This window comes from Syngnathus leptorhynchus, chromosome 2 (assembly GCF_054491065.1).
Source record: "Syngnathus leptorhynchus isolate UIUO chromosome 2, UIUO_Slep, whole genome shotgun sequence".
NCBI lineage: Eukaryota > Metazoa > Chordata > Actinopteri > Syngnathiformes > Syngnathidae > Syngnathus > Syngnathus leptorhynchus.
In genome coordinates, this window is record NC_141196.1 from 4,760,459 (window position 1) to 4,783,165 (window position 22,707).

The following is a 22,707-nucleotide window of genomic DNA, read 5'->3' on the forward strand; positions in this document are numbered from 1 at the left end:
CAGAGATTCCACAGCCTCCTTATTCTTAAAACCTGTCTTTTGTTTGGAGGTGTATGGTGTTTTTTTTTCGTTTTGGAAAAGAAAAATAAATGTTAACCTTTTTGAGACAGAAACAGTGTATCAAAATTTTCTACATTGGATTCTGTATAGTATTTATTTTTAATGGGCTTTAAAAAATAATAAAAGTATCTCCTTTATAACAGTGTAATCTGCCTTGTTGAGTTTGAGTGTAAAAATAAATAAAATGTCTAATCTTAAAAGTTGGTGGCAGATTTCCCATACCGAAATAGGGAATGTCGCGACTCCTGCACCTTGGCCTATCGGCAGTCAACGAGGACACTTCCCGCTTCCGTCTTCGTAACCACCACGCCTCGAATTAATGTTTGACTTTTGGAGTCGTGGAGGAGTCTGTGACGCTGACTATTGTTTCGCAAGAAACACTGCAATCGACGAAACATTTACATACGCCACCGAGGTAACATTTGTAATCCCTTGTACAGCAGGGCGACGTCAACACATAGTGTAAACTGAATAAAGTTACGACCGAGCTGAACCCTGTTTTAGGAGGAGCCATTTTAAACGATATTAATTTCACCACTCGAGGGGGCTACTGTTCCCTCTTCATTAAAATGACTTACAAGTGAGAAAGAACTATATTTTTGTCAACACCGTCAAAGTTCACAAAATTATCAAAATTGTTTACTGTTATATTTGGCGGAAAAAAAATGCCTGCAAGTGTAATGCAGTACAATCGGTCGGGTTTATTCGGTGGCTCCTCATTCTTCTGCAGATGTGAACAAACTCCAAAAGGGGGCGATAATTCCCCATACAATCAACATCAACGTGAATGCCGAGTAGTTTTATCTAATTCTACAATCTTCATACGCATTATATTTACACAAAATGACATGAAATGTGAAAACGAATGATGCCAAATTAAACTATTTTACTATTTTGTAACAATTGGAAGGACTTAATCGTTATTGCAAACATGGACAACTGTGTCAGACAACATCAAATGAGTAGTTTTACTTTTTTGGTTGGTCTTATTGTGCAGGCAGGAGTCGTTTAATGTGTGCTGCCCCACTAGTCTAAACACAGTGTGATGATTAATATGATGTAAAGTTTGCAGATTATGAATGACAAAAATCGACCTCTTTTCATCCACCTCCCGGGGAAGCCATTTTGCCACTTGCCATCCACTTAAAATGACAATTGCTCAGTCCTCTGCTTAATTCATATTCTGCAAACACAATATTAATTAGAATACTGTTTTTAGACTAGTGGTACTGCAACATATTGGAAAGAAGATTTGGGCATTGACTTCACCTTTAATTGTACTTTTATATTTATATCTATATAGATATATAGATATATATATTGAGCATTTCGCCAATTAGCATTCCGTCAAACTACGTGGAGTGATGAGTACTTTTCCTTCGTTTTACACGGCAATTACTTTAACGTCTACTACTTTCCACTGTCGACATTTGGCCGACCATGCTATGACCTGCCATGTGGAATGGTGAGTAATTTCACTTAATTTGAATGTCATTATGAATGCCACAATTTCCTACATGTATTGGTAAGCGCAGAGCGAAATGTGCTGTCGTTCTAGGTGGCCCCTTCTTCTTCTCCTTCTTTCAAGGCTACGCCCCATGCACACCCATCCCCCCTACTGGCCCATCACACACACCCCTGTCACCCCCTGTTGGGTGCTGGGTGGGGGGATTATGCGGAGTGGGAGGCTCGTAAAGGGTCTGCCAGGCTCTTTCTGTTGTGTGACGGATGGCTGGGAGGCTGAACGGGGGCCTGCTTTGCATGAGAAGAGGAGCCAGCAGAGGGGAGAATAGAGGCCTATTCAGGGAGGCCTGTCACCCCCAAATCACCCCCCCCCCCCACACCCACACACACACACACATACACACACCGCTGCTCCCCCTTCCTCATCCATCCCTTCATCCTTTTCATCCCTCCTCCATTTCGGCCTCCATCATCGCGGCCATCCTTACTTATTGATTTCATCCCCACTTAATTTCTGTTCCTTCACATTTCCCCTCCTTTCCATCAACACCGCACACTAGTGACCCCTCCCAACCATCCGGTGAGTTCCGTCACATGGGAGTCAGGAGTCATGCTATTAATGCAAAAGCAAGTCGTGTGACGCAGCATCCACTTTTGGAGGAGCAATAACATTTCGAATTTCTTTGATTGGTTTTATCTGTTTGTTTTTCCTGCATACTGTAAAGTTGAGCCTCTAGGGGGCAGAAAAGTACTCTGAAGACTTCCTGAAAAGTCATAATAGTACAAACATAACTAGTGGTGTCCTGGCTGGTCCAATGATGTTGGAGGTTAATGTTACCTATCAAATGTCCATTTAAGCTTTTATTTGTGTATGCATTTTATTTCATTGCATTTTATGTCGTATTTATGGGAATTCTTGATGGCAGTTGTTATTTTTGTCTCTACAGTATAATAATTAAATGCATTCGATATTGGGTAGTTTAGTCTCATTTGAATTTCCTATCTAAGTTCTTAAGGTATTTTAATAGCAGAGGATAACGAATAGTCCTAGTTGTAGAATATTGTGTGCTTGAGTATTGTCTGTCGACATGTGTTGCAGCTCCATTTGTGAAATATTAGTTGCTTTAGTCCCCTCAATAGCCTTTTCAATTATGTGTCAGCATTAAGATAGCAGCATTCTTAAGACAGCTTGTAATTGTCTTCTTAATTTGAGTTGACTCACCATACACCAACTCATACCTCAATTTTCTGGTCACAAGTCAAAGCAAAACGTCAGCAGTGTGATTGTATCTCAAGGTGCCACTGCTTATACAATGAAATTTCTTTGATTTTTCAGTCCTTGGAAGAAAATATTTGTACTCCCCTGTCTGCTTTTTGGTGATTTTTCCTTTCCGCCTTCCCTTGCTACCCAGTCTGTGGATCCTGTTTTCCAATTCAAAGAAAAGCTAGTTGACGTTAGTTATGAAAGATTGACTGATTGATTTTTATTTTATTTTTTTTAAGTGCAGCTTGTGCAACTCTCCTCATTTCACCCTTATTAAGATATTGGCTCGCTCTGCTTTCTCCCTAAAAAGTCTTTGAGATGCTAATAGTCGCGCTCACTCCTGATTGGTCGGTTAGAAGCCGGCTGGAGAAAAGGATTGAGCGAGGGGGGGGGTGCAAGTTGGGCTTGAATCGGGAGGGCGCACTCGAACAACAAGTGGTTCAGAATAACAAGTTGCGACGAAGAGAGCCAAGTATTTATTTATTTATTCATGTATTTCGTCTTCGAAGCGCCTGCTTTTAAAAAAACGACATAACAAACTTGTGCGTGTTTTTGGACGGACTTGAAGAAAACGGCTGACCAGTAGGCGTCAAGACTAATAAGTTAACTCGGTTCACCCGGTGCTCCCGCGTGAGCTGCGGGAACACCAGGTGGACTTTGCCGGCCAGGTGCACGGCGATCCCCCAAAAGAGGTAAACATTCGTTGTCGTTCGAACCTTCATCCTGAACGTCGACATGTACAGTATGATGGAACACGAGTTGAAGCCCGGCGGGCAGCCGGTGCACCACGCGGCGCAAGGCATGTCACCGGTCCCTCCGGGCAGCATGACCCCGGGCAACGGCGTGCCTCACCCGGGCTCCAAAAGCGCCCTCCAGGCTCCCGGCGGAGGTGACCCCATGGATAAGGTCAAGCGGCCCATGAACGCCTTCATGGTGTGGTCTCGCGGTCAGAGGCGCAAAATGGCCCAAGAGAACCCCAAAATGCACAACTCCGAGATCAGTAAGCGGCTGGGAGCCGAGTGGAAGCTGCTGAGCGACGCCGAGAAGCGGCCGTTCATCGACGAGGCCAAGCGGCTGCGGGCCGTGCACATGAAGGAGTACCCGGACTACAAGTACAAGCCCCGGCGCAAGAGTAAGCCGGCGCTCAAGAAGGACGCGGTACAAGTGCCCAAGTACCCGCTGGCCGCGGGCAACCTGCTGGTGACTGCGCAAGGCCAGGGCGCCAGCCCAAGGATGGAGAGCTACGGATGGGGCCCTGCGGGCGGCTACGCCGGGATGCAGGGCGAAGCGCTCGGCTACACGCAGCAGCTGCACCGCTACGACCTGTCGGCCCTCCAGTACCCCCCCGCCATGACCGCCGCTCAGACTTATATGAACGGAAACAACTCGTACAGGTGAGCTCACCGCCAAATGTGTTACTTATTGGAAAGAGCGTCAGTGTTTGGGAAAAGATTTTTTTTTTTATATGCGGGAAAAGTTTTTCTTTTAAGATCAACGAATGTTGTGAAAATGAAAATCTATGTAAGCAACGAAATCTTAAAACTTGTTTTAAAATCTTAAAAAGACTGACGGGGGGGAAGAATGTCACCTAATGTTTGAGGCATTTTAAGTAATGTATGCAAATAAATTCTACATTTTATGATATGAATGATTTTTTTTTAGTCTTACATAGATTTTTCGACATTTTAAAACGTATTTTACGTAACGCATTAATCTTTTCGTTTTTTAACAAACATCTTTAGTGTCATTTTGTAATGTAAAAAAAAAAAGATATATCACTTAAAATACACAATCTATCTCAAGTGACATGCTTTATCTTTTTGGCGCCCACCCAAAGTCTTCAGTGATGATTCATATTCAGTATGTGAAATAAAATTACATATTTTTAGAACAAAAAAAAATCCAAACGCATTCATTCAACCTTTGCACCGTTTGGAGCCTTTGGAGAAAGTGTTGCACTAATATTTATCCCAACATTTCAAACTTTTTTTGGGATCAAAATATTAGAAATTTTTGAATATTTGAAAGTTTTTTGTTAAAGTGATTCTTAAAGTGATTTTAAGTATGTCAAAGAGATGGCACCAGTGTATCCTGGTTGATTGGACTGCACCTTACTCATCCAGGCTGTGTCTGGAATGCTGATCAGGAACACTTGATAAGCATGTGTGGTCCGTGTACCCACAATGCTTCAGTGCTGCCTTAACGCTTACTCCTAATAGACACCTGCTACTCTCTGCACTTGAGTATAAATGTTATATTTATGTAACATTTAACTGCATATGTGCAAATTAAGACCTCTCCATAAATGCCTCACCAGTAATATCAGTCATCTGATAAGCTCTGCAGCTGTGAAAATGTAAGAATACCTCTTATTGGTAGAAAAGACAATGGTACCTCCCTCCAAAAAAGGGCCCCATCCAATGTGTGGCAGTCTATGCTGCCGCTTACATGAATAAAGTATTTCTATTTTTTTCACAAAATGTATAAACGTTAACTCAATCAAATAGACCTCACGCCAATAAAAGCATTTCCCTGAATAGATGCCTGACTACTCTATAATTAATTGTTCATTTGGAAACCAACAAAAGTGTACATAAAAAAAATATATATATTGTTAAACGCTATAGACGGGCTATTGTAAATGAGCACACTAGTGACACGGAACGGCAATGGATAAAAGCAGATATTTGGATCCTTTTTTTGCATTTACCGCTGCTAACTATTGTAACCCAAATCTCCCATGCACAGCCCGATGTCGTACAGCAGCAGCCCCCAGCAGCCCAGCCCGGTCCCCATGTCCATGGTGAAAGCGGAAGCAGTGTCTCACTCCCCCCCGACGCCCACCCACCACCGGGGGCCCCTGCAGGGCGACCTGCGGGACATGATCAGCATGTACATCCCGGGGGGCGGCGACGGAGGCGACCCGGCGGGGGGGGCCGCTCCCAGGGGCTACGGCGGCGTCCAGCAGCACTACCTCACCGGCACTGTACCCCTAACACACATCTAGTAGAACTGCACGGGACAGTCTGCACTCTCGGCCAATGCCGCTCCTTTGGGGCGTCTTCATTCGGCATTGTACGATGTTTTTAATACACTTTTAGATTGATTCTTTGTGCTTTTTTTTTTTTTTGCTTTTGAAGACAAAATAGATGAATTTGGAAATACTCCTTTTGAGTAGCTTTACTGCAAGGGTGGCGAAGCACTTGTCTCGCCCTTCCTCTCCACGCCTATCAATTAGTTTGAATGTGTAAAGATGTATCCTGCTAACGTTGCTGTTTAACTTCACCCATGGCCCACAGTCTTTTTTTTTTTTCAAACCAAATGGATCCAACCTTGCTGGAATTAGAATAATCCCACGGCATAGCATCAAAAGAATGCACTCTGCAAATAATCATCAATTAACTCATTGCACAAAAGACCCCACCCCCACACACGCAATTTCCATGTAAAATTTGATAATTTCGTTGGGAATTACTGCTGTCAACCATCAAGTGTGTGTGTGTTTTTTTTTTTTTTTTTTCCAAACCAGCCCCCCCCCCCAAAAAACCCGTTGGCTTCCATATACAGTACGCGTGCGTGTGTGTATATACTGTACAGTAGCTGCTGCTATGGACCTACATTTGGTTTGTCTACATCATTACTAACGATATTTTGTAAATTTTTTAAATGTCATGTTTACTTTTTTAACTGATTTTTATCCTTTCTGTAGAAACAATTGTGAGGCTTAGTTACTGTATTTAGCGGTTTTGTAAATAATGTACACATTATAGGCTCTTATACTAAGAGTCTTGTTGCCTTTTTGATTTAAAAAAATCTTTATTACTCTCATGACTATTAATAAAAAGTAAGTCTCACTGGTGTCTTATTATTTATGTGTATAACAATAGAAAGGGGCATATTGTTTTCTATTCTCTAAAAATGATGACTAGTATCCGTGTGACTTAAATTCTATGTAGCCCGGACCTAAATATTTATTGAAAAATGATTCTTATATAGTAGAATTTTTTTTTTTTTTATTTTGACTGAAATATTTTTAAAACATGTCAAATAAGGTGGGAAAGGGGTCTTCTTAAAAGTCTGCCAATACGTTCCCATTTAAAAAAAAGTTTGTTTTTAATTTAAGAGTTACGATACAAAAGCTTAAGTCATGATTCTTAAAAAGCCATTCTAGACACCGGCTTCATTCTTTTTACAATTTTTTTGGTAAAAGTTCTGTACAATTGTTGTTCATGCAACTGGCCGTGAGAGGGCGCCAACACCAGCCAAAACGAAGTGTGGTGTGTAAGCGACGCCCATTCCCGAAAGTGGCGCCGTTTTTTGAACGACTGTCGCAGTAAGAATACGCGAATGTGTATGACAATAAATGTAGTTTGTGTTTCAGTTTGCTTTCGTTTATGGTGTCAGGCCTTAATTAAGTGCGTTTCATTAAGTGTGGTGCACAGGTGGACAAAATGGCCGTATGCAACAAGATGGCGAGCAACTGCACTGCGCCTTTTCTCAGGTAATAGAAACATATTATTTGTACATGATTTTGAAAGTGGCATTATGTTTGTTGCAGAGTTTTTGCAATAGAGGAGCAAAACTATGTTGATTCGATCACATTTTTTTAGGCTGGCAGGCTTTGTTGACTAGCTAATCAAACCTGTCTGTGATTTGAACTGATTTGAGTGTGATTTATTATTAACTCTTTTCTTGTGCTATGTTAAACTTTTGAGTCTGGAATTTTCTTCAACGATGTCACGAAGTTTGTCGTCGGAGTTTAAATGGGTGGGGGCGGTATGAAAAAGAAATCTTTGGTTTTGGATGACATATATACTTATTTTGTGTTTACTTTTACAATTCATGTGGTTTCAAGGCTCTCGAGTTTTGAGACTGCTTTGGCAATGTGTACATAAAAACCAGTATCGCGAATTTTTAAATGATTCTGTCGAATTATTCAAAACAAATGCCTGATCGCCATTGGTTAATTATTATTTATTTAGTTTGAAGTAATTGTTTGTTAGATTCATATTACTTCTGTGAACCCTGTGGGTTTTTCTTTCCTTAACAGAGGGGTCACAACAATTTTGTCCACGTGTGTATGTATTGGCACTTTAAACATGACGTCATTTCCCGACATAGCGGATGACGTATAGTCATCGCCTTGGCTGCATGGGAACATGTCGGTGAAGGGGGGGGAGGGGTTGCTGGCGGGAATGATTTAAAGCTTTACTTTCTTATCTTTGTCCTCCTTTAAAATTCACTTTCTCCCCCAACGAACATACACCCACCCAAACACACGCACACGCTGCGTGCACGCGCACACAAATGTGGTGGATGTCCCGCGCGTAATTGGCCGTTTCGGAGGCGCATTGTCCGTCGTCTTTCAGCACGCAGGTGCATATAGTAAAGCCGGAGTCTCCGCTCCTCCCTCAGGCGTCTTTGTTCCCATCTCCCGGCCCCCCCGCTGTGCAGAAAATGAGGGCTGCTTTCTGCTTTGCTTGGTCCTCACAGGCTTAACCCTTTCACCGACCGCCGCCTTTCACATGGAAATGGGCCAGAACCCTTGCACCGGCTAATCGGTCGGCGAGGGGAGGGGACGGAGGTCGGGGAAAAAGAGAGACAGGGGGAGGGGGGGGGGGGGGTCCAGCCAAAAGTATTCCAAACTTCTCCAATGGAGTTTTTATTTTTGAAACATTTGCAAACTTTCAAGTATGACGAAATGTATTACCTCCCCGCCCCTCAGTTTTTGTAAATAGCTGTGGAAATGGTGAAACCAAAAAGTTCCGACAGGAAAAAGTGCATCTAGGGACACCACTTTGACTGCCATTATATCATTGCAGTTGGCACTGACAAACTAGTTTGAAATTTTCCATTTGACAAGGAAATACCAATTACGGTTATGTTTATGTTTTACAAGCTGGCCGTCTACTTTTTCTCACACTGGCCAACTTGTTAAACGGTAAGTAGTTTACTTCATTTTTAGTTATTTACTCATTTTTATGCTAGTCCGGCATGTAGAACTCTTTGAGTAGATTTGAGGCTAGAATTAATTAAAAATCATGTCAAATTAATGATAAATGACAGTGTTGTTATGGCTGGAGACCATGGGAGGTGGTTGGGGGTTTAGTGTGTGTGTTGGGGGGGTGTCAATGGAGGGATTTTCTGGTCCAGTAGCTCCAGTCACCTAGCAACAGGCAGCGAGGCTTCAACAAGTGGTTGCCATGGAAGTGCCGAGGCTGACTTAAAAGTTTAGTACAAAGAGCTGTGTGTGTGTGTGTGTGTTTGTGGTGCGTGTGTGTGTGTGTGTGTGTACACTTCTTATAAACTAATCAAGAATGTATTAAGCCTTGTTTTTGTGTGAATTTTGCAAATAGTTGAGTTGCAAGTTTTTTTTGTCTTTCTTTATGAGCCACTCAATGTATGTGAATATATGTAATGAAATGATGGTCTGCTTCTCTTTTGCAGGAAACTACTTGAGCAGGTTGATGGTCACAAGTGTCGAGTGGGACGTCTGTTTGACTGGTAACACACGCAGTGGTGAACATTTCTCATTAACATATTTTTTTTTTTTCTCAATCTACATATAAACATAAAGACAACGACGGTATACTAGCGGTGCTTAAATGTAATCCTGAAATTGGCACTTTATGGGATAGCAATCAAAATTGGCACAAAAGAATGACATCGATGAAAAGGACGAGTTCCATTTACAAAAGGTAAGTGATGTTTGATGCAGTTTTTACTCCTGCCCTTCAAACCAATCCATATTTATCACTGACAAACATGTTTAAAAGTTCCAGATGGCCTTCTGGAGCTCCTCCCTGAGCTCCACTACGCTGTCATTCAGCACGTTGGCCACCTCTTTGATACGAGCCACCACTTCCTTTTTGAAGGCTCTGAAGTACTTGTTCATGCCGCCTTGAAGTCCTTGGAGCAACTGTAAGATGGCGTCCGTCACTTCCGTGGCTTGCAAGACGGGTAAGTCCACCAAGCTGATCATCTGCACCGCTTTGCGCATCTTCCAGTCCTTAGAATAGTGCTGCGTGCTATATTCACCCGCAAACCTTCGCATGGACATTAAATTCTTTCGGGCAAGTGTTGTTCACTCGGTACTGGGACAACATCGACGGGGTGCATCTGCTCCCGCTGGTTTTGTAGAAACCTTTTGGTGGACTTCCAGTAGTAGAGCACCTGCGCGACAACGAGGCCGTTGCAGGCCACTGACACCACATAAGTGACCACCAGCAGGGTGTCGCCTGTTTCCTGAGGATGTAAAAGTCATGCATCGAAAAGAAAGAAATCCGTAGAGGATTGAAATGACCGAAGACTGGCATATCTGAACCATGGGAAAGTCTATAAAAACAAATGTGGCGCCATTCATTTGTTTGAATTATGGCGAACTAATTTCAGAGATTTATTGAGGAAAAATTTTTACTTTACTCAAAGGTATTATATTTTAAAACATGATAGTTATGGGATAGCTATAACAGTGAAAGCCATGACAAAAGGCCCAAAACACAACCACGCTGGAATACTTTCTAATGTATGGATTTGAAATAAAAAAAAAAAAAAAGAATTAAAATGAACATAACGGCACCATTTTTATGACATTTACCTGCACTGAGGTGAAGACGCGTGCCAGTGAGCCAGCAAACAAAATGATGACAGTAAGAGCAGACAATTGGCCCGTGTGTCCATTGCGAAAGTTGGTGGCCGCCTGAATAACCTGCACACATGATTTTTTAAAAAAAAAAGAAGGAAAAAGCTCAACAGGTCAGTCCGGGTGAAGTTTTGCCTGACCCTGCTCACGATGATGGCGGGCATGTTGGAGGCCTGCATGGCCGTGAGCACGATGGTGGGGGCCAGTGGGGTCAGCAAAAACGACAGCACGCCCAAGTAGAGCAGCACAAACAGCACACCTTCACGTACACAAGATGTACAAATAAGGGAGGAATGGAAGTGACCAGCAGAGGGCGCCAGACCCACAACTTCAATTTGGACAAACTGCTGTATGACAAAAAATCAGCTGTTTATTAGTAAGCTTTTTAAATTAAAATAAAAAGACTAAGTGTAATAAGTCTTTTTTTATATCAAATGCATTAATAGATAGCAAAGCTTTTAAGAAAAAAAAAAACCAAAGACTTGACAGTAAGTTTAAAAAAAAAAGAAAGACCATGTATAGGGGCTTATTGAGTCAATAAAAATGACCATGCATACTAAGTTTTTATGTAAATAAAATAAAGCCTATATATTATGAGGCTTTGTTTTATTAAAAAAAACAACACAAAGCTTTTTTTGTAAAAAAAACAAAACAAAAAACATGCAAAGTGAGGCTTTAGTAAAAAAAAAAAAAAAAAGAACATGTATGGAAAGGCTTTTTTAAAGTAAGAAAATATGACCATTTATAGTACGGCTTTAAAAAAAAAAAAATCTAATGTAAAGTAAGACTTTTCTAAAAACAAAAAAAGAGACCATGTAAATATTTAGTAGGGCTTTTTAAATGACCATGTATGACTCTTGACCCTTGAGCTTTGACCCACAACCTTTGACCTCTAGTCCTTCACCCTTGACCCCTAACCTTTGACCCATGAGAAGGGTAAGTCTTATTTTTTTTTTTAAATTACCAAAAAATGACCATGTATAACTTCCTCTCACCTCTGCCAGTTCTTCCACTGTAGTGTTGGATGAGGAAGCCGATGGCGACCGTCTGCAGCATAACGAAGAGCGCTTCGCCCCAGGCGCTGTGACGCGATAGGTGAGTAGATGTCCGGTGGGCGCTACCCGACGTCATCTCGGGCCTCACCTGAAGGGGAAGCTGTAGGCCACGCTGTAGGCCAGCGATCCGGTGATGGCCAGCAGCTCGCCCAACACTGATAGAAAACTGACGCCCTCGGCGCTCTTGGCGCCAATCACCTTCACGATCTGAGGAACCTTCACTAGGGGCACACAAGCGATTGAATTCGGCATTAAAATCAAATATTGCATGGATTCTTTTTGTTAATGAATCTGAATGCAAACATTTACACTCAAAATGTATCCGTTTGAAAGAGCAAAAAGAAATAGAGCGCAATACCCAACATTGACCCCAGGATGATGACAGTCCCAAGGCATTTGCTGAGCAGAATTTTCAGACATGGTCCTGTAAAAGAAAGACTCACTTATTTTTGCACTGGAATTTAGAAAGAGGGGGAGGAGGCTTCTGGGTCAGATCTTCCTCATGCAATGATCAGCTCAATCATTAAAGCACATTAGCGTTGCTGCTGTCGCACTTTGCTATCTTGTACTCACCGTCTGTAAAGTTGAAGCGCCGGAAAAAGGCGTCGGAACATGACCACGGCAGCAAATACTCCAACAAAAGCCCCTCAAAAGGATCAGGCAAAGACGAGCCGCTATGCAAAAGATTTACCTCCGCCATTTTGCTTCACTTTCAATGATTAAACATTTCAAAGTTCAGTCGACTATCACGCTCTTGTTCGTTGGACCTCAAATCTCGTTGTAAATAGCCAACATGTAATTATGACACATAGTGAGAGTACTCAATATGACAAGAATATTATCTACTAAATTGGAATACTTGGATAACAGGGTTTTGTAAAACATAAAAAATAATTATTATTACTTAAGTCTTGATTAAAAAAAAACTATATTATATTTTAATAGGGATAACCATTGTAGGGCTAGGCTTTGAAATATATATATATATTTTTTATTAGAATACAGTTAGAATATTTCACACTTAAATTGAAATGTTTAATCTGTTACTTATAAAAAGATTATCTCATAGTACCTTCATTACTTTGATGGACAAGACTGATAATGATGAAAAAATGTGCTGACACAAACACACATTAAATCATTTCATATATTAGCTTGTATATATATCCTTTACTTTGAGAATACGATACCTGAGCAATTTCAATATACTGTACAGCAGTGGTCGGGAAATAGGGGCCCGCAAGCCAATTTTGGCCCGGCATCGATACTGTCTGGCCCGCGAGATGACGTTAATATGATGTATTAAAAAAAAAAAATTTTTTTTTTTTTTTCAACCCAATTTTTTTTTAAAGAAAAAACGGGCATATATTTGATGGGGTTGTTGTATGCCATACAACAATCCCATCAAATTCAAAACGTTTATTGAGGTATGATAGTCCGTAGTGACAACAGGGTTAGGGTTTCCAACGAGGGTTTCAAACTACTTTTAGGGTTCCTAAGATTAAGGTTTTTATCTAGGCTTTCAAACTAGGGTTAGGGTTTCCGACTAGGGTTTCCAACGAGTTTTGGGATCGCTAATTAGGGTTTCAAACTAGGGTTAGGGTTTTTGACTAGGGTTTTAAACCCAGGTTAGGGTTTCAAACTAGGTTTTAAAACTAGGGTTAGAGTTTCCAACGAGGGTTTAAAACTACTTTTAGGGTTTCTAAGATTAGGGTTGCAAATTAGGCTTTCAAACTAGGGTTAGGGTTTCCGACTAGGGTTTCCAACGAGTTTTGGGATCGCTAATTAGGGTTTCAAACTAGGGTTAGGGTTTCCGACTAGGGTTTTAAACCAAGGTTAGGGTTTCAAACTAGGTTTTAAAACTAGAGTTAGGGTTTCCAACGAGGGTTTTAAACTACTTTTAGGGTTTCTAAGATTAGGGTTTCTACCTAGGCTTTCAAACTAGGGTTAGGGTTTCCGACTAGGGTTTCCAACGAATTTTGGGATTGCTAATTAGGGTTTCAAACTAGGGTTAGGGTTTCCGACTAGGGTTTTAAACCAAGGTTAGGGTTTCAAACTAGGTTTTAAAACTAGGGTTAGGGTTTCCAACGAGGGTTTTAAACTACTTTAAGGGTTTCTAAGATTAGGGTTTCAAACTAGGCTTTCAAACTAGGGTTAGGGTTTCCGACTAAGGTTTCCAACGAGTTTTGGGATCGCTAATTAGGGTTTCAAACTAGGGTTAGGGTTTCCGAATAGGGTTTTAAACCAAGGTTAGGGTTTCAAACTAGGTTTTAAAACTAGGGTTAGGGTTTCCAACGAGGGTTTAAAACTACTTTTAGGGTTTCTAAGATTAGGGTTTCCAACTAGGCTTTCAAACTAGAGTTAGGGTTTCCGACTAGGGTTTCCAACGAGTTTTGGGATTGCTAATTAGGGTTTCAAACTAGGGTTAGGGTTTCCGACTAGGGTTTTAAACCAAAGTTAGGGTTTCAAACTAGGTTTTAAAACTAGGGTTAGGGTTTCCAACGAGGGTTTAAAACTACTTTTAGGGTTTCTAAGATTAGGGTTTCCAACTAGGCTTTCAAACTAGGGTTAGGGTTTCCGACTAGGGTTTCCAACGAGTTTTGGGATCGCTAATTAGGGTTTCAAACTAGGGTTAGGGTTTCCGACTAGGGTTTTAAACCCAGGTTAGGGTTTCAAACTAGGTTTTAAAACTAGGGTTAGAGTTTCCAACGAGGGTTTCAACCTACTTTTAGGGTTTCCAAGATTAGTGTTTCTAACTAGGCTTTCAAACTAGGGTTAGGGTTTCCGACTAGGGTTTCCAACCAGTCTTGGGATCGATAATTAGGGTTTCAAACTAGGGTTAGGGTTTCCGATTAGGGTTTTAAAACCTGGTTAGGGTTTCAAACTAGGTTTTAAAACTAGGGCTAGGGTTTCCAACGAGGGTTTAAAACTACTTTTAGGGTTTCTAAGATTAGGGTTTCCAACTAGGCTTTCAAACTAGGGTTAGGGTTTCCGACTAGGGTTTCCAACGAGTTTTGGGATCGCTAATTAGGGTTTCAAACTAGGGTTAGGGTTTCTGACTAGGGTTTTAAACCCTGGTTAGGGTTTCGAACTAGGTTTTAAAACTAGGGTTAGGGTTTCCAACGAGGGTTTCAACCTGCTTTTAGGGTTTCCAAGATTAGGGTTTCTAACTAGGCTTTCAAACTAGGGTTAGGGTTTCCGACTAGGGTTTCCAACCAGTCTTGGGATCGCTAATTAGGGTTTCAAACTAGGGTTAGGGTTTCCAATTAGGGTTTTAAAACCTGGTTAGGGTTTCGAACTAGGTTTTAAAACTAGGGTTAGGGTTTCCAACGAGGGTTTCAACCTACTTTTAGGGTTTCCAAGATTAGGGTTTCTGGCTAGGCTTTAGGGTTAGGGTTTCCGACTAGGGTTTCCAACCAGTCTTGGGATCGCTAATTAGGGTTTCAAACTAGGGTTAGGGTTTCCGATTAGGGTTTTAAAACCTGGTTAGGGTTTCGAACTAGGTTTTAAAACTAGGGTTAGGGTTTCCAACGAGGGTTTCAACCTACTTTTAGGGTTTCCAAGATTAGGGTTTCTGGCTAGGCTTTAGGGTTAGGGTTTCCGACTAGGGTTTCCAACCAGTCTTGGAATCGCTAATTAGGGTTTCAAACTAGGGTTAGGGTTTCCGATTAGGGTTTTAAAACCTGGTTAGGGTTTCAAACTAGGTTTTAAAACTAGGGTTAGGGTTTCCAACGAGGGTTTCAACCTACTTTTAGGGTTTCCAAGATTAGGGTTTCTGGCTAGGCTTTAGGGTTAGGGTTTCCGACTAGGGTTTCCAACCAGTCTTGGGATCGCTAATTAGGGTTTCAAACTAGGGTTAGGGTTTCCGATTAGGGTTTTAAAACCTGGTTAGGGTTTCGAACTAGGTTTTAAAACTAGGGTTAGGGTTTCCAACGAGGGTTTCAACCTACTTTTAGGGTTTCCAAGATTAGGGTTTCTGGCTAGGCTTTAGGGTTAGGGTTTCCGACTAGGGTTTCCAACCAGTCTTGGAATCGCTAATTAGGGTTTCAAACTAGGGTTAGGGTTTCCGATTAGGGTTTTAAAACCTGGTTAGGGTTTCAAACTAGGTTTTAAAACTAGGGTTAGGGTTTCCAACGAGGGTTTCAACCTACTTTTAGGGTTTCCAAGATTAGGGTTTCTGGCTAGGCTTTAGGGTTAGGGTTTCCGACTAGGGTTTCCAAGCAGTCTTGGGATCGCTAATTAGGGTTTCAAACTAGGGTTAGGGTTTCCGACTAGGGTTTTAAACCAAGGTTAGGGTTTCAAACTAGGTTTTAAAACTAGGGTTAGGGTTTCCAACGAGGGTTTAAAACTACTTTTAGGGTTTCTAAGATTAGGGTTTCCAACTAGGCTTTCAAACTAGGGTTAGGGGTTCCAACTAGGGTTTCCAACGAGTTTTGGGATCGCTAATTAGGGTTTCAAACTAGGGTTAGGGTTTCCGACTAGGGTTTTAAACCAAGGTTAGGGTTTCAAACTAGGTTTTAAAACTAGGGTTAGGGTTTCCAACGAGGGTTTAAAACTACTTTTAGGGTTTCTAAGGTTAGGTTTTCTAACTAGGCCAGTGGTCGGCAAATAGGGGCCCACGGGCCAATTTTGGCCCGCCATCTGTTCTGTCTGGCCAGCGAGATGATGATGTTTATATGATGTTTTGAAAACGAAATAAAAAATAAAATAAAATCTTTTTTTCAACCCCATATTTTTTTTAAAGAAAAAAGGGCATACGTTTGATGGGGTTGTTGTATGCCATACAACAATCCCACCGAATTCGAAACATTTATTGAGGTATGATAGTCTTTAGTGACAACAACAGGTGGAACATCCTGTTTCAGTTATCCATGATGCACAGGTCGGAACGGTATTGACACGCGAGTACGCATTATCTTATGCAAAAAAAAAAAACCAAAGTGTCTTGTCTCCCTCCTCCTGTGGGCAAGGTAAAAATTTGTCTATATTTCGTTAAATTAACATAAGGTCTGTTCAAATGGAATTAAATTAAATGCATTTTAAAAGTAAGATGTCTATTTTAATATGATATAGTAATTAATAATTTAAATAGTAGGGACCCCCCCCCCCAAAAAAAGCCATGGCCCACAATGCCATTGTCTGAATTATTTTTGGCCTGGGTCCAAAAGAAATAGCCGACCCCTGCTGTACAGTGTCCAGAAAAACGTCACATTCCATAGCCTCAAAAGATGCCAAATTTATGAACTCAGGTATTCAGATTACAAAATGTGAGAAATTCACAGGAGGGCAGACAAGAACAGTATGTTTACAATTATAATTATTTAACATGTGCTACTCCACAAATGATCAATATTTTTCCAGTTATCAAGATATGTGCTTAAAGTACACTACTCCACCCAACTTTATATACACACGCACACACAGATAAGCGATAAGATAAATAGGACCTATTTGCAAGGTACATGAAACATGAACACGTGCCACTTCGCAAAACGCAAGTCGGTCAAATAAGCGAGAGAACTGACTGACAAAGACAACGAATCAGATTCAAACTTTGTACAATTTTATTCGTAATCACAATCAGAAATCATTTCCAACTTGAAGGAATGTTATTTTGTGGCATGCTGTGTTTCTGGTCAAGTTTCCTGGATACCTTACAGTGCGAGCGTGTTGCTCTGTAGTTGGGGATGGATTATTTGCCTACTCTCTCTTCTTCTTCTTTTTCTTCTTCTTGCGCTCGGCCAAGCTGTTCCAGTAGTAGAGAACCTGCAGGGCGAGGATCCCGTTGCAGGCCGAGGAAATGACATAGGTATAAGCCATCAGGGTGTCGCCCGTTTCCTGCAGACATGTGCAACAAGTTCATCAGTGGGAAAAGAAAAAACTTCAAAGTGAAAAAGGATTCACTGGCTGAAGATGAAAATTAAACCTCTTATTAAGTGTAGTGTCGTCAGAAGTTTTGAAAACAAAATGGCCGTTACCTGTAGCGAGGTGAAGATGCGTGCCAGCGATCCAGCGAACAGCAGAAAGACGGAAATGGCCGACAACTGGCCCGTGTGGCCGTTGCGGAAGTTAGTGGCTGCCTGAATCAGCTGCAACACAAAAAGACATTTGCAACAGTGAGACGCTCGAAACCATTTGACTTATTTTATTTGCAATCATTTGTTTTGATAATCTTGCAACTTTATTTCTTCAAAGAAACTATTATTCTTATAACAGTTTTTTTTAAACTGAATAGCAATTCTTTAATACCCCCCCAAATGTTTGATTTTTTTTTTTTCCCTCACAACATCTAGATTTTATTTCCAAATGTAATTTCATGGTTAGCGTGGATGTGTGCCTACCCTGCCGACGATGATGGCAGGCATATTGGAGGCCTGCAAGGTGGTCACCACTGACATGGGGGTGACTGGTGACAGCACGGCGACCAGCAGACCCAAGTATATGATCAGAAAAAGGAAACCTGCCAAAAACAAATCAGCAATAAACCTTACTTTCAGATAAGTATTTGTATTTCAGATAGATAAGATTTGCTCACTTAACATGACTTTTATTTATGTATGACTTTGCACCCCCCCCCCCCCCCCCCCAAAAAAAACACTTTTCTATCCTCAATGCTCTCTTGGAAACCGGGCGGCGAGTGCACTCGCTCTCCCAACAATGTGGTGAATAGTTCGTCTGTGAAGTGTCTCTCGTCTGTGTCGGAATGTAAGTACAATCGACAGAAGCACGTTCGAAAAGTCATCTTTTGGCACTGTACATCAAAGACACTAAAGGAGCAATGATTGGAATTTCTCAGTACTTTTTGTGACTTGCTCATGTTTAGTCTCACCTCTGCCACTTCTCCCTCGATAGTGCTGAATGAGGAAGCCGATGGTGACAGTCTGTAGCATGAGGAAGAGCACCTCGCCCCAAGCGCTGTCGTAACCCACACAACAATGTTTCCTTTAATAAGGCATGGTGGCTCTGTGACCTTCTGGCCCGAGCAGGTTCCCACCTGAAGGGGAACTTGTTGGCGATGCTGTAGGCCATCGTTCCCGTGACGGCCAGCAGCTCGAGGAGCACCGACTGAAAGCTCAGGCCTTCGCCGCTCTTTGCGCCCATCATCTTCAAGATCTGAGGTAGCTTCACTGGGAACATGGAAAAAAAATGGATCAAATGAACAGACAACGTTTTTCGGACTTTTTAAAATAAGGTTTATTTGCATTTGAGTGATTTACCCATCACTGAACCCAGGATGATGCCAAACCCCAGGCCTTTGCTGAGTAAAATCTTTAAACATGGTACTGAAACACATAAAAGTTCAAAATAAGAGATGTTTTGCATTCGTGGTAAGTAGTGCTTGGAAATCTGCTTAAAATGACTACATAATGAAAAACCAAACATATATACTGCATATAATCTAAAAGACAATATTCTCAACGGGGTGAGTAGTTTCTTTGATTCTTCAATCTCATGTGCAAGGGTATTTGAGCTCTGAGGAAACCAAACTCGCGACTCTTTTAAGAGTCTCAATGGCATTCAAAACTTGTCACTCACCGTGTAGAAAATTGAGATTGAGAAAAAGCTCATCGTAACATAATTCTGGTATCAAATACGCCAACAAGACGCCTTTAATAGGGTCCATGAAAGAGGAACCTTTCTCTAGAATGACTTCCGCCGCCATTGTCCTGCCGCTAAATCACGTGACCTGGGATGTGCTACAGCGTAAAGAGTCCGGTGTTACATGTCAAGTTGCTCCTATGTTATCTTACTCCCTGTCTCGAGTTACGACTGTTATGGTAAGGCGAGTTGCGCAGTTTTGTGTTTCGCGACTGCAGATTCGTCACAAGCGACTTGGAACTTCCGTGATAGCAGAACGTCAAATTCTCAATAAAAACACTGAACGAAACGTCTCGTTTATATTTCAGACTGGCTGCGGAAAATAGCAAACACTAAAAAATAAAAAATAGAATAGTCATAGTCGGGATTTGAACATGTGACGCAAAGCAACAAGAACATGTTCCTTGGCAGATTCTTAACCGCTGTGCTAACGTTACACAGATCGAAATGATCAGATAATGACGAATATAGCCAACAACACTAAATTATCCGGCGTGGGTTGCTGTCATGCGATAGTGTTGGCTCGTGAGTGATCGATTCGTTCAGAAGAACGAATCTTTTCAGTGAACGAGAGTGAACAAATAACTGCCTAAAGTGATTCGTTCTTTTTTCAGTTCATATGACTTCAACCAGTATGTGTCGGTAATGCGCATTGAAGCTGGTGCTACCTCACCGAAAAACAAAACGAAGAAGAAAATGACGTAACTTCCCGTTCACGAACGAGTCGTGAATTGCATTTCCCGTTCACAAACTGAACGGATCTGTGAGTGAACGAGTCAGTGATTTGCATTTCCAGTTCATCGCGAGAACGGATCAATGAGGGAACAAATTCTGACTTTCCCGTTCGCGAACGAGTCAATGGGTGAACTGCCTTCCTTCCCGTGAATCAACGGATCAGTCAGTGAACGTATTGCGTCTCCCTCCTGGGGTGAACTTTGTAAGCCAGAATGTAGATTTACGATTTGCCAAGGACAGAAAAAACCACTCACTTGAAACACCACTTCTTTTATGCACGTTTTCTCCAAGCTAACGGTAACTTTATTGCATGAAGGGATGCGCCGTTATGCAAAAACGCTTCTCTTTGGGTAATCTTTATTTTACAACACTTATAGTAGTTTTTAAATAACGTGTATGCATATGTACGCCTAAATATTGTTATCCAGTAGATATCTACTACAATTTCACATTAGATTGCTGGTTTAAAATTTACTTTTATTATTATTAATATTATTATTATTATTATAAACATTTATGTTAAAACTCGTCTGGTGTTTTATTCCTTGTTTTTATATTCGCCAATTAAAACATAAAAATTTAGATATTTGGTGAACTGCTTCATATGACAATATGTGTTTTACGTTGTCATAAGAGTTGATGTCCCCCAAAATAACCAATGTCGGTATAACGGATATTTTTTTCAACCTTTTATTCAAACACAGACACATTCGGTATATTAACACCATCAACTACAATCCAACAAATACAAAATTAAAACATCAATGTCGGCTGGCATAGCAGCAACGCTGTCTGTCACTCACTCGTGAATCTTCGCGAACGAACCTGAAAATGGGGGTGTACCTAATAAAGTGTCCGGGTGACGTCACAGATCAAACAGCTAATCAGAAAGTGGGGGTGAGGGCGGGTGTGGCACTTTTCACTTTTATTTAAGCTTTGACCATGATTTTTCCCTAATGAAGTGGCCTGTTATTAGGTACACCTAAAAATGGCGTTGTACCTAATAAAGTGTCCGAGTGACGTCACACATCAATCAGCCAATCGGAAAGTGGGGGGTGAGGGCGGGTGTGGCACTTTTCACTTTCCGTGAAGCTTTGACCATGAGTTTTCCCTTATGAAGTGGCCTGTGAGGTGTACCTAATGGAGTGTCCGAGTGACGTCACAGATCAAACAGCCAATCAGAAAGTGGGGGTGAGGGCGGGTGTGGCACTTTTCACTTTCAATTAAGCTTTGGCCATGATTTTTCCCTAATGAAGTGGCCTGTGAGGTGTACCTAATAAAGTGTCCGAGTGACGTCACAGATCAAACAGCCAATCAGAAAGTGGGGGTGAGGGCGGGTGTGGCACTTTTTACTTTCCATGAAGCTTTGACCATAATTTTTCCCTAATAAAGTGGCCTGTGAGGTGTACCTAATAAAGTGTCCAAGTGACGTCACAGATCAAACAGCCAATCAGAAAGTGGGGGTGAGGGCGGGTGTGGCACTTTTCACTTTCAATTAAGCTTTGGCCATGATTTTTCCCTAATGAAGTGGCCTGTTTTTAGGTACACCTGAAAATGGCGGTGTACCTAATAAAGCGTCCGAATGACGTCACAGATCAAACAGCCAATCAGAAAGTGGGGGTGAGGGCGGGTGTGGCACTTTTTACTTTCCGTGAAGCTTTGACCATGATTTTTCCCTAATGAAGTGGCCTGTTATTAGGTACACCTGAAAATGGCAGTGTACGTAATAAAGTGTCCGAGTGACGTCACAGATCAACCAGCCAATCAGAAAGTGGGGGTGAGGGCGGGTGTGACACTTTTCACTTTCCGTGAAGCTTTTTTTTATTATTTGTTTTATAAATAAATAAAAAAGTCCATGATGAAACACTTCTAGTCACACCGGGATTTGAAACCCTGTCGCTGGGTTGAGAGTCCAGAGAACTAACCACTACACTGGTGGACCCCCGCTGGCGACAGTCTTTGAATTCTACGCTCCTCACGTCTGCATGTGCGCTATGTCATTTTAATGTCTGCAGGCACAAAACATTAAATGTCGGTAATAACGCTGTAGGGCGACGTTGTAAATGTATATCTTTTATGCAATTTTGACCTTTTTGTCAACATGCAGATTACATTTGAGGTAATTACTTATTCCTAAATACTATAAATAGTTTGAGATTGAAAGTGACAACCAGATTGGCTAAAATGGTCTGGAGCCACTTTTTCTTTCTTTTTATAAGCACTGATATGTGTGTTAAAAAAAAAAAAACTCCATGCACACTCTTCTCTGTTAGAACTTCCTTACCTTAAAGCATCCAAACATCGAATGACAGCTGATGCTGAGCTCCCATCAGGCAATTGTAACATTAGCCCCCACCCCCCCCAAGTTAACATGGGCGGATCAGATCAACGTGTACCCTCGCCGGGTAATTTAGTGTTGTTGGCTATATTCATCATTATCTGGCTTCAACCCTAATCTTAGAAACCCTAAAAGTAGTTTGAAACCCTCATTGGAAACCCGAACCCTAGTTTTAAAACCTCGTGTGAAACCCTAAACTTGGTTTAAAACCCTAGTCGGAAACCCTAACCCTAGTTTGAAACCCTAATTAGCGATCCCAAGACTGGTTGGAAACCCTAGTCGGAAACCCTAACCCTAGTTTGAAAGCCTAGTTAGAAACCCTAATCTTAGAAACCCTAAAAGTAGTTTAAAACCCTCGTTGGAAACCCCTTTCCCTAATTTTAAAACCTAGTTTGAAACCCTAACCTTGGTTTAAAACCCTAGTTGGAAACCCTAACCGTAATTTGAAACCCTAATTAGCGATCTAAAACTCGTTGGAAACCCTAGTCAGAAACCTTAACCCTAGTTTGAAAGCCTAGTTAGGAACCCAAATCTTAGAAACCCTAAAAGT

The 22,707-nt window shown here is 41.5% G+C and overlaps 3 protein-coding genes and 1 long non-coding RNA gene across 5 annotated transcripts; 2 read left to right on the forward strand and 2 right to left on the reverse strand.

The window, feature by feature from the left end:
* Positions 1–3,198: 3,198 nt before the first annotated feature.
* Positions 3,199–6,646, forward strand: LOC147060243 (transcription factor Sox-19a-like). The gene is made up of 2 exons (XM_085905902.1): positions 3,199–4,182; positions 5,537–6,646. Exons 1-2 carry the CDS (start codon positions 3,524–3,526, stop codon positions 5,793–5,795), a joined length of 918 nt encoding a protein of 305 aa, XP_085762028.1. The 5' UTR covers positions 3,199–3,523; the 3' UTR covers positions 5,796–6,646.
* A 385-nt stretch (positions 6,647–7,031) lies between these two features.
* LOC147060244 (uncharacterized) lies at positions 7,032–12,406 on the forward strand. The gene is made up of 5 exons (XR_015065490.1): positions 7,032–7,121; positions 7,219–7,289; positions 8,688–8,729; positions 9,236–9,486; positions 9,565–12,406. It is a non-coding gene; the product is annotated as an uncharacterized LOC147060244 (long non-coding RNA).
* On the reverse strand, positions 9,072–12,185 carry LOC147060245 (mannose-P-dolichol utilization defect 1 protein-like). Of its 2 annotated transcripts, XM_085905812.1 has the most exons (7): positions 12,059–12,185; positions 11,844–11,909; positions 11,574–11,706; positions 11,426–11,511; positions 10,571–10,689; positions 10,386–10,496; positions 9,072–10,033 (listed from the first exon to the last, which is right to left on the reverse strand). In XM_085905812.1, the coding sequence occupies exons 1-7, from the start codon at positions 12,183–12,185 to the stop codon at positions 9,848–9,850; spliced, it is 828 nt and encodes a 275-aa protein (XP_085761938.1). In that variant the 3' UTR covers positions 9,072–9,847. The 2 variants fall into 2 exon arrangements, with proteins under 2 accessions (XP_085761938.1, XP_085761937.1); XM_085905811.1 differs by having other exon boundaries at positions 11,426–11,706; positions 11,849–11,909.
* Positions 12,407–17,031: 4,625 nt separating the features above from the next.
* Positions 17,032–19,360, reverse strand: mpdu1b (mannose-P-dolichol utilization defect 1b). The gene is made up of 7 exons (XM_085905813.1): positions 19,022–19,360; positions 18,703–18,768; positions 18,480–18,612; positions 18,315–18,400; positions 17,827–17,945; positions 17,464–17,574; positions 17,032–17,323 (listed from the first exon to the last, which is right to left on the reverse strand). Exons 1-7 carry the CDS (start codon positions 19,146–19,148, stop codon positions 17,186–17,188), a joined length of 780 nt encoding a protein of 259 aa, XP_085761939.1. The 5' UTR covers positions 19,149–19,360; the 3' UTR covers positions 17,032–17,185.
* Positions 19,361–22,707: the final 3,347 nt, after the last annotated feature.